The 18,255-nt window shown below is 40.5% G+C and overlaps 1 protein-coding gene across 3 annotated transcripts; it reads left to right on the top strand.

The window, feature by feature from the left end:
• Window positions 1-1,548: 1,548 nt before the first annotated feature.
• hgfac (HGF activator) lies at window positions 1,549-18,215 on the top strand. 3 transcript variants are annotated; one of them, XM_085266969.1, is made up of 15 exons: window positions 1,550-2,092; window positions 2,199-2,250; window positions 2,594-2,687; window positions 5,685-5,758; window positions 5,867-6,010; window positions 7,759-7,890; window positions 9,933-10,043; window positions 10,577-10,751; window positions 11,485-11,582; window positions 12,439-12,480; window positions 12,640-12,904; window positions 14,835-14,974; window positions 15,284-15,424; window positions 15,826-15,968; window positions 17,632-18,215. In XM_085266969.1, exons 1-15 carry the CDS (start codon window positions 2,030-2,032, stop codon window positions 17,824-17,826), a joined length of 1,869 nt encoding a protein of 622 aa, XP_085123095.1. In that variant the 5' UTR covers window positions 1,550-2,029; the 3' UTR covers window positions 17,827-18,215. The 3 variants fall into 3 exon arrangements, with proteins under 3 accessions (XP_085123097.1, XP_085123095.1, XP_085123096.1); XM_085266971.1 differs by lacking the exon at window positions 7,759-7,890 and having other exon boundaries at window positions 1,549-2,092; XM_085266970.1 differs by lacking the exon at window positions 12,439-12,480 and having other exon boundaries at window positions 1,551-2,092.
• Window positions 18,216-18,255: the final 40 nt, after the last annotated feature.

The raw sequence follows: 18,255 nt of genomic DNA, 5'->3' as shown, positions 1-18,255 counted from the left end.
CTGTGTGTCTTTGCTTTTGTGCTTTCATCGTGTAAACGAGGGGGGAATACTTCAAATGTTTCTTTGTTGTTGTATCTAATGCAAAGTCTTCATTTCATACTTGGTATATTTGACCAGCTCGATGTGTTTGCTAAGTTAGTTAGAGCTGTCAATAATTAACAACGTAGTCTTCAGGGCTGAACGATTTCCCATCTGGAAAGTCCACCTTCACTTGCTACTTATGTGCTATTTAGAGGCCCAGCCTCCTCTTTGTATTTTTAGCCCAACATCTGGAGGAAGATTATTACAGCTGGTGAAAATTAGAGGTTCGATTGCATGACTGGGGACTTTGACTTGATACAGCATGTCACTGCTGGAATGCTGACAAGATATGAAACTTACTTAGTTGACTTCCATGCTTTACCTGATTTCAGAGGTATTTTCTTTAAGGAGTTCTTCTTAGGAACAACAATTCCTTTGAGGTCTCAAATTATCTTCCCGATGAGACATTTCCTTATCTTGAGATGTTATTGAGCATAACACCTGTGAAAGACACTACTTTTCATAGTCACACACACTTATTTCACTTGTATTTTGCAACCTTCAACTCCAGATTTAGAAAACTCATTGTGTACATTTCAGGACAGAAACCTTCTAGATGACAGATTACCTGAAGAGAACTGCAAACTGAATGAAGGGAGTGCTGACAGGAACAATAATGCTTGAAAATGCACATTAAAGGTAAATGCGCCTTACTTCTTTGTCCTTGTATCCCCTTGTATCCCCAAGGCTTGCTGAAGTTTAATCTGAGTATCAGAATGAAGAAGAAAATTGATTTAAGGACTTTCATGGTTGTTGATGTCAGATGAGTGGAGCTGAGTATTTCAGAAACGGCCGATGTGTTCCTGCACTCGCTATGGTTCATAGAGAACGGTCTGAAAAGAGAAAATATTTGTAAGTGACGGGTCTCTGGGTGGAAATGTCTGGAGAATAGCCAGACTGGTCCAGGTGGATACTAACCACTCATTACAACCAAGGTATGCAGAAGAGCATCTTCAACAACACTTCCAGCCTTGAAGCAGATGGCCTATAGCAGCAGAAGACCGCACTGTCAACTAAGGAACTGCCAACAGGAAAGTGATACTGCAAACAATATCTCACCACAACTATTGGGACAACAGAAGATTGGAAACATGTTGTCTCGTCTGATGAGTCTCCGTTTCTGCTGCGACATTCAGTTGGTAGGATCCGTATCTGGCGTAAACATGAAATCAATCCCGAATTGTATCAGCGGTACAGACTGCACCGCTTAGTGAGCACCATTGAGACACCACAGCCTACCTGAGTATTGTTGCTCTCTATGACCACAGTATGCCCATCTTCTATTGGCTGATAATGTGTCGTGTCACAAAGTTCAGATCATCTCAAACTGTTTTTTTAAACATGACGATGAGTTCACTAACTCAAATGGCCTCCACAGTCATCAGATCTCAATCCAATAGTGCATCTTTGTTCTCTATTGTGGTAGCACGGAAGATTGGCATCGCGGATGTGCAACCGAAAACCTGCAGGTACCGTGTGATGCTGTCATATCTCGCGTCGATATGAAGCAAAATCTCTGTTAAGTACAGAAACGACGCACACCTACACCACAGGTGAAAGAAAAGCTAAAATTGGGCGACTTTAGGAGAAAGCAGTGTTAAACCTAAAAGGGGTAAGGATTGAGCGGTATTACCTCTCTGCCTGCCTCTGCCTCAAGAAACTTCTTGTTTCTTTCGTGAGTCGATAAGTCGTAATGATAAACCGTGGGCGAGCGCAGAGGGGGAGCTGGGGGAACACCAGCCGGGATACAGGATGCCTCAGCGTCAGACAAGCCTAATGACGCAACGGGTTTACTCAATACAGCTTCAACTTGTGAGGGACAGGATAATACTTGCAGGATTTCCCACGTTTCCTATGACCAAAAACGGGCTGAGGACTCTGACACTGACAGATATTACGTGACAGGCACACGGGAAATAAGCTTCTCGGGACACCAGGGAAACATCAGATGCAAACTTTCGCGATGGCACACGCCGTGATGCTTTTTCTCTCGTGCGTTTTCGCAGGAGTGGTAAGTTTTAGCCACACTTCTCTACTCAAGTGAGTCTGTGCTTATTGTTATTGCGTGTTTTTGAGAGCGTGAAAGGAGTGAAATAATGTCTCTCCCTTGATTTCAGCACACATTAGCACCTACATATGAAGCAGAGGCGGTGAGGGAGAGCCATACAGGCGAGTTTCTTTTTGTTATTGTTTGTTTGTTTGTTTGTTTTTACTCTGGTCTTAAAATCATTTTTCCTATATTATTATTATTATTATTATTATTGTTATTGTTATTATTATTATTATTTTACTTAGTTGGTGGTGCAGCACTCTTAAGTCCTGAGTGAGCTGATGTTTGCATAGGTGTTACCTGTAGGGGAGGGGGTGTAGCTTGCTTATGGATTTTTGTACATTCATTTGAAGTGAAAGGGGTCTTTGTGTGTGGAAACCAGCGAGAGAGTGGGTGGGTCGGGGTTTCCAAGACAGTTTCTGCTGCTAATGTTTTGTGTTTTCCCCTTTACGTCCTCTGCAGTTGTTACCACCACGGGCAAAGAATGTAAATTCCCTTTTCGTCAGGGTGGAAGGATTCATCATCACTGCATCACTGTCCTCTCCTCAAGACCATGGTGAGTCCTTATTAGCCAGCCTGTCTGTCTGGATCTACTGTTTTGGTTGCACAAACAGTCTGTAATGTGTGTGTAGTCAAGTCAAAACACACTTCTGACAGAAGTGTCAGTCCTCTGACACACACTGACAGATCTCTCTCTTCTCTCTCTCTCTCTCTCTCTCTCTCTCTCTCTCGCTCTTACACACACACACACACACACACACACACACACACGTTGTTTGATACGCATGATTTGAAACTTTTATTCCACAAAATGTAAAAAAATCATCTTTGGATAATTTACAGATTATTTGATTGCATGGTTTGTATTGAACTTATTTTCTTAATACATCTTTTATTTTTTTGCTGTCTTGATGATGCGTGTTTATCATTGCCTTTGTCACTTCCCACTTAGTGTTGTCACTGTATATTTTATTCTACCACAGCGACTTGAAAGCAGCTCCCGCTGCTTTTAAATGTGCTAATTAAATAAAAGCAACTAGCCTTGACTTGACAATACCCTTAGCACGGTCAAGGCACATGTAGCAGAATAGCATCGTGACTGATGGAGCGGAGTCAGGCTGTGTGTTTTGATTGCTTGATAGTTAAGAAACAATGAGCCATAATCTTCCCTTTTCAATCTCAAACTTACTGTATACACACAGGTCAGACAGTTAGCTACACATTCATGATGCAAATCTCTGTGGTGCTTAAATGATGCTCATTTAGTACTAAAGGACCCAAAGAAAATATCCGGTCACAACATTACACCGCCACCACCATCAGCCTGAATCATGGACTCGAGGCACAGATTCATGCATTCATGTTTTCTACACCAAATTCTGAGCCTACTCATTAGACCAGACAGCATTTATCTTCTGTTGGCAGGCGTTTGTAAATTGTAGCCCAAGTTCCCTGTTTTTAGCTGACAGGATCATGTGTTTTTTTTCTCTTGTTGTTTTCCATCTGCTTCAAGGTTTGACGTGTTATGCGTTCAAAGCAGTCTGGCCATTCTCCTCTGATCTCTGTTATCAACAACACATTTTCACACAGAGAACTGCCACTCAGTGGATATTTTCTGTTTTTCAGGCCATTCTTTGTAATCCCCAGAGATTGTTGTGCTGGGATATTCCCAGTAGATCAGCAGTTTCTGAAATACTCGAGCCAGCTGGTCTGGCATCAATACCATGCCACATTCAAAGTCACTTGAATCACCTTCTCCCGATGCTCGGTTTGAACATGTTTAAATGCATTGAGCTGCTACCATGTGAGGTGGGGCAAAATATCGATATTTTCATATATCGTATACCGTTTTCTTGTAGTACATTTATTGATGTACTGGTTTCAGATATCAATATATGTATTCATTATAGCAGACACTACTTCAGTCTTTGTGGTGGCAGTTATCAACTGAAGAGCTTAAAATGAGCTTAATGAGCTGACACTGAAGAAGAACAAACTCTTTACTTCTTTAAGTATAGTTCTTCTTGTTAAGTCACACAGATACGGTGTCATAGATGACTGTCTTACAGTGGATTACAGTATCACTGGAATATATATATACAGAATATGTCTGTGTAAAAAATAAAAGGCAATATATTTATATCAGACTTTTGAATTTTATAACTTTAAAAGAAAGCACTGGAAACAGTCAACCTTTGTGGGGCTGGAAGATACAAAGTGCAGCTTTCTTCTCAAGGGAGAAATGTCGAGTTAGTGTTCTTATTTCTAATTGGTTGATAGTTCCTGGCTTTTTGCATGCCCTTAAAAGAACAAACACACTGGTGTTTTCCATCACTGCTGTAATAGCAATGATTTGTACACTGATGCAGTGTGTTTGGGGTGTGTAGTCACACCTAATTACAGCTCGCGGGGATGAGGGATTTATGCGACAGTGCCATCTGATCACAAATTTTAATGAGGTAATGAGCGAAAAAGCTTTAATAAAATGCTTATTGCTCAATTACTGCTGGGGCCTGTGATGATTTTTATCATAATACAGTGTTATCATTAATAACTGTGAAGATAAAATGCAGAGGTACTCTGTGAAACTGCAACTATAGCTGAAGTTTAGCCGTTTCACAGCGTTTATCCCGAGGGTGCATAAACAGCTGCCTCAGTAAAACCATCATGGTGTAATTTGGTTTTTTTTAATCGCTTCAGATTGTGACACAGCAACAATCATCTTTTTATGATATTGGAAAAAAAACCCAAAACAACAGGAGACACGCTGGCAGGGTTTCAGTCTTCACTACTTGGAAATGATGCAGAAAGGGTGGATGCCAGTAAGGTGGAGCAACGTTTATGCAATTATACATGGGCCAATATTTTCTGGTCCACCTACATGTAAAGTTGCGGCGGTTTGACCCTGCTTGTTTTTGTGATGTGCTCATCAGCTCACCGTCAGAATGGGTTTGTCATTGAGTGTTGTAGTTACAGTGAGTGGAGAAGAAGTATGTTAATGTTACGCAGGTTAGATTAGTGGATGATTGACAGAGTTAGTTAGTGTGTGTTGGCAGAAGATGCAGCGTTCTGGAGCAGGGTGTCAGTACTTGTGGGTTTGATTAAGGGTTGGGTAAAATCCTCTGCACATGGTTTACGCAATTTTATGTCACAATATCTATATGCCCAACTCCAACAGTATAGCATGACTAACCGTCAGCGGGCACGCTAACTTACACGCTTAGTCAGGATATGCTTACTAAGGTTGTAATCAGGGTGTGATTTGTGAAAAAGACGTTTGATGATTTATTTATTATTTATTTATTTATTTTTACATGAAAAAAAAGAGTGGTCCTATATACTCCTTTATACAAATTCAGAACAAAAACATCCAACCATACTTAAAGAAATTACAGAAACTTGCTTAAGAGAGTTCAGGTTATGTTGAAGAATAAAGGTGATCATACCAAATATTAACTTTCAAGCTTGTTAGAATTGTGCAGACTCTGTTTTTGGCATATTTGCTGCATTTGCTGACTTGCAGGTGACTCTCTTCCTGTTTCCTTTGTCCCAGGTGCTCTCTTACACACAATTTTGATCGGGACAGGAAGTGGGGTTTCTGCGCACCAGAGAGAAGCCATCCAAATGGTTAGCTCACCAAACCAGCTGCAGATTGAATTTCCACTGCTGTTTAATTAGAAACTACAGTGTTGCGGTTGTTCTCCTGCTGATTATGTTTTGATGTTTTGATTTCAGTTTTTGTCCACACTTCACGCAGAATCACAGATCCGTGTCAGGCGAACCCGTGTCAGAATGGAGGCGTCTGCACAGCGATCCCACACAGACGCACATTCGAATGCTCCTGCCCTGAGAGCTTCTCTGGGAGAATATGTGAACAAAGTAGGCACCTTTATTAATATTCTATGAATTAAAGGTATAGTGCTTGTCATCCATTCATATTTGGTTTTGTCAGACTGTCTTTTTTTTTGTCTGTTCCCTGAACATATTCACATCAAAGTGCACATTAGGCAGCCCATTGTCATTCATCTGTTGTCCACAGATGTAAACCAAAATCAAAAGCATGCCAGCTAAAAACTCTGTAATCAAATTCATGCTTAGTGAAGGCAGTTGAGTGTGAAGAGTTAACTCCTTCTTCTCTGGGGACCAGTGAGCCACATAGAGAGGCTATATTTGTTAAAAATGCTCAACTGTTGACTTTTCAGAAAGGTTGCAGATTGTGGCTCATTATGCAAAGAGGCCACTCATCATACAATGACTAAATTGGTGTGGCATTTGACGTGCTTCATTTCTGCTACATCTGCTACATTCAATAACGTTGTAGTTTACTGGCTCACTGGTAAGTGCTGTTATTTACACTGATTTACAGCTTTGATTAGGAGGAAAATTGCTGTCAGTAATTGTTGGAGGTTTGAAAATTTCACTGGTGACAAGAATAAGGATACTTTTATCCACAGAGCCCAACGCTGTTCTTTGTGAGCTTACCTTTTCCCAGCTGTGAACAACTAAATTTGGAGATTTTTCATAGATAGAAAATTTACATTATAATCTGGACTCGCTGTGCTTGCACAAGGTTTTCTATGGGAGTCAAAGAACATGCTAGGTTATAAGGCTGCCTGTATGGTCCCAAAATACACTCGCAAAAGAGACTTTTGATCTTAATTTCCTGCATAAATAAAGGTTGATTAAAAAAAGGAAACAAACCGTGAAGACAAACAAAAGCATGACAGTCTAAGTTCACTCTTGATTATCACAGTAGTTAAGAGTCTGCGTGGCTTTCAACCCCACCTCATGTAACCCTGTTCTGCCGCTGCCAGTAGCACCACCCCATCTGTTAGTTCCAGAGATTTACACATTTACAATAAAAAAAGATTGTGGCCGATGCCAAAAAGCTGCCACTAGCAAAGCACCACAAAGTTGCCGTGCCCAAAGGTGGAATCACTGATGTCTGATGCAATAAATTCTCCAATGACTGGCAAGCTGTGATTATCAATTTTTGTAATTATTGGTTCCCAAACTTATCTGGGCAGGAGCTTCATATCCTGAAGGAGTTAAGGCAGAACTGGTTACAGACCAGCAGTGACACAGTGATTTCGCTCTTTTTTAGCAGCAAATGTAGTTTGTTTAATTGACTTTAAACTGGTTTAGCTGCATTCAGCTATAGCCTCACACGCCACTGACAGACGTGACCTGATGCTATTAAGATGACAACTGAGCAATCTCTATTTGCTGATATAGACACTGAGATGTGATTGAAAGATCTGAGTGGCAGTCTTATGTTCGCCACAGTCCTATAAATGCGGCATACGCTTCACAATAACGTGACGTGTATAACATTGAAATGACATGCCAGTTTCATTTAATCTGTGTTTTCCGTTAAAATGCTGCTGAAATTTCGCGTGCTTGCCTTCAGGCCAAAATAATGGCAAATCAGTTATGAGTTACCTGTAAACAGGTTTCACTTTTCAGCTGAAAGCAAAGCAGTGAAAGAAGATGGAAAAACACAGAAAAATGGATCCGTCGCAGCAGCTCAGCCATCGGAGATTTGCTCCGTACGCTCCATTGAGCTCTTCAATCTGCTCTCCCATTTCAGCCCCGACGCCTTTCATGTGTTGTGTCGGCTTTTTCAGAGAAGTGCTACGAAACCGTACACCTGCGCTATTATGACATCGGAGAGTCTTGGGGACGAATTCACCTCCGTAATGTGGAACAGTGCACATGTGTGGCAGGGGAAATCAAGTGTGAGAGAGTCCACTACACGAGTAAGACATGCTTTCTGCTTTTGTTGTTCTGCTCTGAATGTGTCCAGTTTTTTTTTTCTTGGCCATTTTTTGCTATTTTTGGGGTGATGAGAGCAAAACTCAATAGGCTGCAATGACTTCAGCGCTATTTGCTTTGACAGCTGCTTGAATTGATGCTCAAATCGGCGAATGACAAACGAAATATTGCTACATGTTGGAATGTTTTGGGGTTTGTTTGTTTTTACATTAAATAAACATAAAGATAAAAACCTAGCAACCTTAGCAACTCATATAATTTTAAAAAAATAGTATACAACTTGATCTCAGGCCTCCAAAAAAGTATCAGATCTCCTCCTAGCCTGAAGAATTTTTTTTTTTTTCACTCTCATAAGAGGGGGTTTGAAAGACGTGCCCTACCCTTTCTTTGATCACAGCTCCATAGTTACAAGAGTAACTTTGCATTGAAGAAAAGGCAGATTATATGACTCACTGTGACTCAGGAATGGTGTTTTAGGACACACCCCATGGGTCCATAGGGTGCTTTCATCTCAATGTTCACGGGCATTTAGCAGATTCCCCTGGCATAAAGGAGATACAATCAGAGAGGTATTTTCATGCTTCTTCAGCTGAAACTGCTTTTGTCATGATGATAGGGGCTCAGCTTACAGGAGTCGCAAAACTAAAAAAAAAAAAAGTTTTCTAGCTTGAACCTGACCCTTAATGTGCTTTACATTGTTTTTCTTCAAAGCACATCAGGACTGCTCACTTTCAGTAAAACCCAATAAACTCATGGCATCTCTGATCCCCAGCATATTTTCTGTATGTTATATTATTTCACAAGAGGCTGCTCAGACCCAGATATATTACATGTACATAAGAACACAGATGCATGGGTGAGAGCGAACCAAAGCCAAAAAAATGAGACCGGAAGATGTTAGTAAGTCCACCTGAGCGGAACTGTAGAGTCAGGTTAAAATACTCAGAGGTTTCTTTTGCAGTTTTCTTTTGGTAATCTAAAAATATTAAAAATTACATTTAAAACCTGCGTGGGAAAAACCATGATGGTGTAGCAATGCTAATTATTGTTGAATTATTGTCTGTTATAAATGTACTATTACAGTGATTTCCAATGATTGATGCCACAATACAGAAGTTTTAAATAGCGAGGTCAGTGTATGTCAGACTAATCCCTGTGAGCCAAAAGCTCAGGCTTCATACTGCTGTAAATGCTCAGTTTCACACAGTTTTTCTTTTCAGACGTGGTCATGCATGATTTAATACATATAGTACATACATAATACATATATATTATATACATATATAATTCATACCTCATACACAAAACAGCAGCAACCACCTAAGTGCTGTTTAAGCTTTCTCGTTATGAGGGGCAGCCAATCAGCATAAAGTTCCCTTAACGCCCCAGTCGCACACGTCTTCAAAGTAAAAGTTGTACAACTTACGTTCTCTGTTTTACTAACACTTCGCAACTAGCTGGTGAGTGTTTGCAGATGAGTCTGTGGCTACCACACAAATTACTTGTGACAACAGCAAATTGCTAGTGTCCAAAAAGAATCACAAGGAAGCTTTAATGCATCAACAGCAAGCAACAGGTCAGTCAGGCAATACACTTTTTACCTTAGCAACTGGTGGTTTCCTTGGTTTAGTTCAGACCGGTTGTTCCAAAGTGTAAAAATTGCAAATGTCTGGCCATTTGCTACAATTTTGTTGGCATCTATAGGAATTCTACTTCAGGACTCTACATTAACTGCTTACATTCAGAATTCAGAATCTCATAGATTTGAAACAGAAATTCCTCCAAAGACAGTAATGTAGGAATGGCAATTTTAATAGTTGCAATTTCCCAGCAAAATGACCTAGGTGCTCGGCAACCATTTTATTTTATAGAAATATAACCAGAATACAATACTTTTAAACTGTGCATAGCGACTATCATAATGGGTCCGTTAAACAAGCTAAATGTTAATAAAGTTTTGCTGAAAAACAAGCATTTTAAAGAGAATGGCATTAGGATGTGACAGTGTGTGTCTTGATGTGTCCAGTGTGCCGTACAAACCCATGTCAGAACGACGGAACGTGTCGACTGATCGTATCCACCGGAAAGGAAGTGTGTAACTGCAGGCATGGCTACAGTGGACCTCACTGTAGTCTCGGTAAGTCATACGCTGAGTGCTACGTTCCCGTTTTCCTCATTCAAATGGAAATGCAAAATTTGCTCTGAGCAGAAAGCACAGTTGACATGAAATGATGTTTGTATTGGGCTAAAAATAGCAGAGGGCAGAATTTCTAGTCACTGCAGTCTGCATAGAGCCAGAGTCTTTGTCATATGCGAGAGCAGATGTATGGAATCCTCATTGTGTCACGTATGCACAGACGCATGCTCGTGCATGTGTGGATGACAATAGTTTGATTAATGGTCACAGGTGAGGGCGTGCTGGTGAGCTTGTAGCCAGCTGTCATTGACGCGTTCAGAGAGAGGTTTTAAAACGTGTTCTAACTCATTCTGAAGAGAAAAGAGCTGTCATCGCACACACATATCTGCTGCATCGGGAGTTTGTGTGATCGCTTTCATATTGTTTACATACCTGTGTTTTACTGTGGTCACGGCTGGGATTATTTCCATGTCTCTCTCTCTCTCTTTCTCTCTCTTTCTCTCTCTCTCTCTCTCTGTGGCTTGTGTGAGCAGAGCCAGAGACAGAGTGCTATAGCAGCAGGGGCACAGGTTACAGAGGCCTGGTGGGCACCACCGTGTCCGGCGCCCAGTGTCTGCCGTGGAACTCAGACCTGCTGTTTGATGAGCTCCATGTGGGCACAGTGATTGCATCACCTGTTAAAGGCCTTGGGGAGCATGCCTACTGCAGGTGTGTGTGCTAAATCATCCTGCCTTAATAGCAGCTATGGTAGATTTTCTAGTAGTTGTTTCTCCAACAGTTAATCAAAATGAGATATTAAAGCCTTTGTCGCTTGCTGTGCTGCAAACAGTCTTATCTGGGAGGCCACATTTCTATACAGTTTGCACATAATTTCTGTTTTAAAGCTGCAGTATCCAACTTTTTTTTTACCCTGAGCTAGCAAAAGCCGTATGCTCCTTATCTGTCAATTCCATGTGTCAACTCTTGTCATTCGTGTGACTTACGAGCACATAGCTACTGAGGGGGAAACCCTGAAACCATCATGCCAAAAGGCTTATCTCTGGCACATTCACCCTTCCTGCCTTCTTCCATCAGCTGATTTCTTACTATGACTTCTCATGAGCAGGAAGACATACTGACAGCAAATGGCACGTTTCCCAAATTTTCCCAGGCCAAAGCAAACAATGGGACTTAGACTTACACCCAGGCTCGGATAGATCATTAATTATTGGTAAGATTGCATATTGCAGCTTTAAAACTAAAACCTGAATCCTGGTTGTTAAAACGTGAAACGAATGTAGAAAGAAAGCGAATTATCTGCGTGTGAGTGTGTGGATTTGAATGGCAATGGAGCCCCTGTGAGACATTCAGCTAATGAAGCAATATATAAAGATAGGAAGCAGCGAGGCTACACGCACAGAAGCACGCACACACTCTGTCCGTTGTGTATCTCTGTGTGTAGGAACCCAGACGAGGACAAGAAGCCTTGGTGTTACACAATAAAAGACAACGCCATCTCCTGGGAGTACTGTGACGTCCCCTCCTGTGTAATGGCTGCGTGTGAGTAAGCAGGACGCAGGGAAGGAGTTTGTGTGCAGAATGTAATTATGTTGTAATTGAGGCGTTATATTGGAGTGTGGATATGCTTTAGCATAAGATTAAGGCATACATCTGTTAGCTTGACCAGACACCTGAGCTGTTCTGCCGTTTAAATCTATATATGTACATATTCTAATACCCCTCGTTTGTAATAATGTTCATATCCAACTCTTGGCTTAATTTTGTTTCCTCGTTAAGAGTATCAGATTTATTTAGCTGCCACTCTCTGAACATTCATTCCATCATTACAACATGCAATAAGTAATGATCTTACACAAAGGTCACGCAGTGCAGCAGCGTCTTCTCTCTCTCTCGGCCTCGTTCATATGACATTGACACTGACGCTCCGTATTCGAGAAACATTTCTCGAATGTGGAGGCTTATTAAATGCCTTCACATTTAATTAAAATCCAGTTTTAGATTTAAAAACAAAAAAAAAGTGCAGAGAAGGCAGCTAATCTGTGCCGCTGAGTCACGCTGCTCTCGAAAGTTAAATTCAGCCAAGCTGACTGGTTTAGTGAAAGAGCTTTTTTTTTTTTAAAGGAAAAACATTGGCTAGGTTAGATATGGGGGAAATAATAAGACATTACTCACCCTGAATCAACACGTCACGTCAGGTGGAGCCAAATGTTGATGTGGTGAGTGGGGTTTGCAACAGCTGTCTATCTGTCTGTCATGATGCCAGGGGTATGCACCGAATTCATAATCCTCTTCCTGATCATCCTCAACACATGATTTGCAGCCAGAGGAAGCTTTGCCACACTGAACATCATCACCTTATAGAAATGACTATTTTTGTTTTTTGTGCTTCTTGCAGGGGGAAATCAACCAGCAGTAGATTCAAAATTATTCAGAAGAGGTATTTAGGAAGCTAGTTTTAAAAAAAAAGTCTAAATCTAAGCTAGTTGATTGATTTGTAGTTTCTTATCTGTTAGGGTCTTTTAGCTCTTTTTAGAAAGTGGCATTTTGCTGTGTCCAAGTTAAGCTGAAAATAATCCTCTGTTTGAACTTTTCTCAGCTTCTTCTCTGAGGTTTACTCCATTCAACGTCCTGCCCACCATTGAAAAACCCAAACCCTCCAAGCCGGCCAAAAAACCCTTATGCGGGAAAAAGCACAAGAAGAGGTTATCGACAGCCAGAGGGAGGATAATGGGTGGAACTTCGTCTCTGGAAGGTAGTCATCCATGGATGGCAGCCATTTACATCGGACAGTCAGACTTCTGCGGCGGCACTCTCATCTCCTCTTGCTGGGTCGTGTCTGCGGCCCACTGCTTCTTCAGCAAGTATGTATTGAATTCTACCGCTGCAGAGGATGTTACACACATTAGTGGAAAAAAGGCAACGCTATGAGTTTTTCCAGCCATTTTTTCCTCTCTACACAGTGTTATCTCTTAACCTTGGAAAGTGTGAGTCTTTTAAGAAATCGTATCCCCTTTTGAGTCAGTCTATGAAAGACTATAGGAAGCTTGACAAAAAAAGTCACATTTCTTGAATTTTAAACAGTAATATATTCTCTCTGTATTATATAACAAACGTGTCTAAATATGCATGTTGTAATGTTTACATGCAAATGTTAGCACCTTCCTCTGATGTCAGTAAAACAGATGTCTGTTTACTGACATCCACAAGTTTAAATCTTTAGCTAAAGCAACTGAATGTTGCACTGGACCTACACAGCAGAGTGCATATAGGAAAATACAATATATGGTATCTGCAAGGCTTTCTTTTTAAGCCCCATGTCTACTGCTACAACTGTGTTTTAGTACAGTTGGGGCATGATTGGATTTCTTATTAGAAAGTATTAATTAAAATTCATAATATAAAATAGCATTATCAACATCGCAGGGGTTTAACTATCTTATAGATAGTTGGTGCTTTAGGAAGGAAAATTACAGAATTAAGTGGATTTTTTTTTACAGCACAAGTGACATTAAAATCATTAGATTTTAATTATTAGACTTTAAAGCAGTGTAATAAAAATTAGACTGATTTTTAGCCCAAGTGACGAAGTGGTAAGAATGCATGCCACATGGCTAAAAGATCGGTCAACCAGTCTGACTCCCTTTGTGTGTCATTGTTCTCTTCCTGTCTATTGTTGCTACTATGGTTCCTACAGGTGTAACAATCATGATAAGAATGGTCTTTTTGCCATCTTGAGTGACCACATTTGGATGGTAGGACGCTGTGCTAAATTATCAGCTAATGATTGGTTGGTAAGCTTGGTTAGCATCCTGTAGCTATTTACCGCTCCTGGAAAAGTAATGGCTAAAGCCCCAGACAAACAGGGCTAGAGACCAGTCACTGAATCCTTAGCAACTGCCAGTCACCAGCATAAAATGTGAATTAATTAGTGAAAACCTCTTTGTTATTACTTTGGTCATGTTTTCAACTTGTCTGCAAACACTTTCCAACTACTTTGCAAACAGCAGTAAGATTTTACAAAGTGCGATGCCAGAAACGGAGACTGTTTCTGGTTTGCGTTGCACTTTCTCCAAGTTTAAGTACCGCTTTGCTAGCAGTTAGCAATTATACAAAATGCTGTCTTTCATGCAAACTGCAAAGAATCTGCTTGCAGCCAACACGTTTTTTGATACAGCATCGTCTTTGCAACTGAGTTTAGCTAATGAGGGCTAGCAGTCTCCAGCAACCACTCACCAAGTGGTCGCAAAATGGACAGTTTTCCTGAGTGACATGCAGTTATATCACATCCAAAAGGGCAGGCAACTCTCAAGCAATGTAAGCATAATGCCAAGCAAGGGCTGGTTTAAGGCACGTCTGCATTTGCTTCACCTTTTAGACCTGGAAGCTATATTCTCTTTAATAATGCATAACTTTAACTTTTGGTATTGTTTTGTTTGCTAGCAGATTCATGCGTTCGTCCATAGTTTGCACTTAATACGCGAACAAATACTCATCGACTACTTTCCAAATGGCAGGAAAAACACCCGTTTAATTGCAGCATTTGGAAGTTCTGCATTGGCTTCCTTTTTCACCCCCCTTAAAGGCCAAATGTGATTGACTGTGCTGCTAAAAGCTCAAACAAATGTTCTGTGAAGGTATTTTGGGTTCTCTAATTTTCCCACCAGATTTCACGAAAAACAAGGTGAAGTACTCCAGTTACCTCAAGTTTATTTTGACTTGATGAGCTTTGTGAGTGTGGACTTTGGTATACTGGTATACTATAATGAATTAATTAAGAATGTCTTTCTTCAGCCCCCTGAAATCTCAAATCCGTGTGGTCCTGGGCCAGCATAGCTTTAATACCACCAGTCCCAACACGAGGACATTTGGAGTGGAGGACTACATCTTTCCAAGGCACTTCTCAGTGTTTAACCCAACACTGCATGACATTGGTAATTATTTAACGCATACACACACGCGCACACATATGCCAGTGACTCACATAAACTGGAAGACCTCTTGTCCCTGTTCAGAAACACACAAACCCACTTAAGAACCCAGTCTGTATGCACAGCTGTGCTTCACTGAACAGCTGTGTCCCTCTGCACCCCCGCAATAAAAACACGCACAAACACAGATGCACACATATATGTATATTGACAGTTGGGTGTGGCATTTTCCCAAGGCGAAGTCAGCCACTCGCTTCATACCTTTGCTTCATTTCTTTTCCTGTTTCATAACATTTCATTTCTGTTTGGCAGTTCTAATCAAACTGAAGAAGCAGGACGGGCGATGTGTGAAGAAAACCCCGTTCATCAGGCCCATCTGTCTCCCAGACAAAAGCATGACGTTCCCCGATTACTACTGCTGCACCATTAGTGGCTGGGGACATACACAAGAGAGTGAGTAATGAGGAGGTCATGGCAGAGCTGTGTCATTTCCGTTTTGTCACGATGACAACTATTTACATTCGTGCATTGATCACAGGGAGCACATTTGTCGTGCACCTCCAGTGAATTATTTATTTGTTTACACGCTTAAACCGTGAGGGTGGGGCCAAAATTGTTTGCGCTGCTATGTGTCTTTGAGAAAAGTTTCAGATTTATTTTTAACGCACATAAAAGAAACATTTTGTCACTTTGGAAAATAATAATTTGCTTTCATCTTGAGGGCTAAATCTGTCACAGCCGGGAGACGATTAGCCTAGCTTAGCTTAGCATAAGGACCGGGAAAAAATATGGGGTGACAGCTCGGTGTTACTGGGCTTTTATCTAACACGACTCATTTGTGTTTTATTTGACAGAGGGAATGGGATACTCCACTCTGCAGGAGGCTGGAGTAAGACTGACTCCTCACGATAACTGCAAGAAGCCAGAAGTGTATGGCAACCATGTCACTAGTGACATGATTTGTGCAGGGATTAACGGCTGCGTTGATGCGTGCCAGGTAGGGAAGCATTTTGAGGACTGTCGTGTTTTGATGTAATTCTGCCAAGGAAGTGCTGATGTCCTAAAACAGAGTCCCATGATAGAAACATCTTTTTTAATTTTAAATTAGCTCCTGGCTCAATGTTCTATTTGCAGTTAAGACACCAGATTCACCAGCACTATAGAGCTCAGCAGTGAGGTCCTGGAAATAAAACTCATAGTCACGTTCTGATTATGAGCCATAATACTAGAACTATACATAGTAGAGCTGCTATGACATTGTGAAATGATGATATGTGTCACAAGAAACCATAGGTCTATATGATAACAACTTTGTTTTTGGGGAAACAAGTTTTATTTACTATGTCATGAAGAAAATGCTGAATTTAAACAGCGGTATCTCTCGTGGTTGGATATGAAGGTTACCATGGACATATCTAAAGGAAGGTTAGAAGGTTAGAAGTCGTTTGCTGTAAATTCGATGAATTGCAAAACATTATGGGTTTTAACTAATCATTTTTTTCTTTTTATTTCCCTTTAATTTTTTTATCTGTATCTTTTCCTTTATAGTCATGATTCACCTCATAGCTGGTTGGCTGGGTTAAAAGCTTAAAACTCTATATAAGGCTTTTCGGAAACATCAGTGGAGTAGGTCCATCCATCCATTCTCTTCCGCTTATCCTTATCAGGGTGGCAAATTCACTTGGGAAAGTGGGCGATTGAGCGCAATAGTGACAATATTATCTCTTATTATCAAGTTATTTATAAAGAATATCAATAGGACTTTAACTTCAGGAACTTTTTTGCGATTTAATCTCTTTTCTGTCATTACATTTTTTTTTTTTTCATTTCAGATTCTGCTTCACTTATTTTACTCTCAGCCAGAACCAAAAAGCTGAGCATACTTTTTACATTTTTTTATTTTATGGTATATTTTTGTTAGTTTTTTTCTTTAATTATTTAACAGTATTTAAATTAAGAGTTAGATTGTATTAATAGTTCTAACTCACAGTGTTAATGCTCCTGCTCTCAACTACACTCTTACACGCTGCATCAAACAAACTTTGATGCACAGTCATGTGATCCCGCTGCAGGTCATTGCATTTATATGAAGCTGCTGGATGTTGGAGATATGAACTACTTTGCTTCATGAAGATCACATTTTAACCAAAAATCTATTTTACAATGACAGATTTTAGAGTTTAAAAAAAATCAACGTTACCTTTTCAACATCTCATTTAATGCGTGACTACACAAACTTAAATACACGTGAATTCAAGAAAGAAGAAAACAAATGTCTTTATTTCACTGTGGCTGGGACGGTACAGTACTTAACCCGCCGCCTTGGCTCTGTTGGGGATGACATCAGAGGCCAGGCTCGAGGTTTCACAGTAATGGAACAGCACTTAAGATGGCAGGAGGGATTCCCCTGAGTGAAATGTTGGGGGAAGGCAACGAGGGTCTCAGTGATATTCAGAGATGTCTGTGGTGTGACACTACCCCCTCATCCTGCTGTGTAAAATATTTGAACTCCTTCCTGTTAAATGAAATGAGACAACTGACTGTTTAGCTCATAGGTAGAGAGCAATTTTGAGCAATATATTCATTTTTAAGTGTGTGACTCAGCCGTTTGTGTGCCTTCACTGTGATCATCCACTACATCCACTTGTGCGTTTCCTCAGGGCGACTCCGGGGGCCCGCTGGCTTGTGGGAGGAATGACGTCAGCTTCTTATACGGGATCGTCAGCTGGGGGGAGGGCTGCGGCCGCTCCAATAAACCCGGAGTTTACACAAAAGTAGTGAATTACATAGACTGGATCGATTCAGTGATCAAACGCAAACCCAAGCCTTCACCAAACGACATTACCTGGAAATAACCTTTCCTGCATGAGATGTTTAGAGATATTATATATGAACTTTTTTACAATTTTTTTTATTATTGTAAAGCTTCTGGAAGTTTACAGGTTATTTGTTTAACTGTGAAATATTTTGAGACTGAATAAACCTTCAATGACTTTCAGTGACATCAAACTTTGAGTGTCTTTGTTAAAGAGCTGTGATATGTTGTGAATGTAATTAAAACAAGCCAGTCTCAAGGTTACCATGATGTTTTTCTCCAAGTGGACTTTTCTCTGTTATCATGAGGCTGGATTTTCTGAGATTTGATATGTATTGCTGTTCAGTTCATTCATCAGATATTTCTCTCTTTAGTTTTTTTTTTAAATTAAGTATATAAATGGGCTTTAGAAATAATAGATGGATTAAAAATAGCTCATCTCAAGGTCTTGAGTCCTTTTACTGTACTA

This window comes from Mchenga conophoros, linkage group LG3, assembly GCF_057382185.1.
Source record: "Mchenga conophoros isolate Kocher_MC1m ecotype Shallow Benthic linkage group LG3, M_conophoros_male_GT1.1, whole genome shotgun sequence".
Classification (NCBI taxonomy): Eukaryota; Metazoa; Chordata; class Actinopteri; order Cichliformes; family Cichlidae; genus Mchenga; species Mchenga conophoros.
The sequence above is the reverse complement of the archived record's forward strand: the minus strand, read 5'-3'. Positions and strand labels throughout refer to the sequence as shown.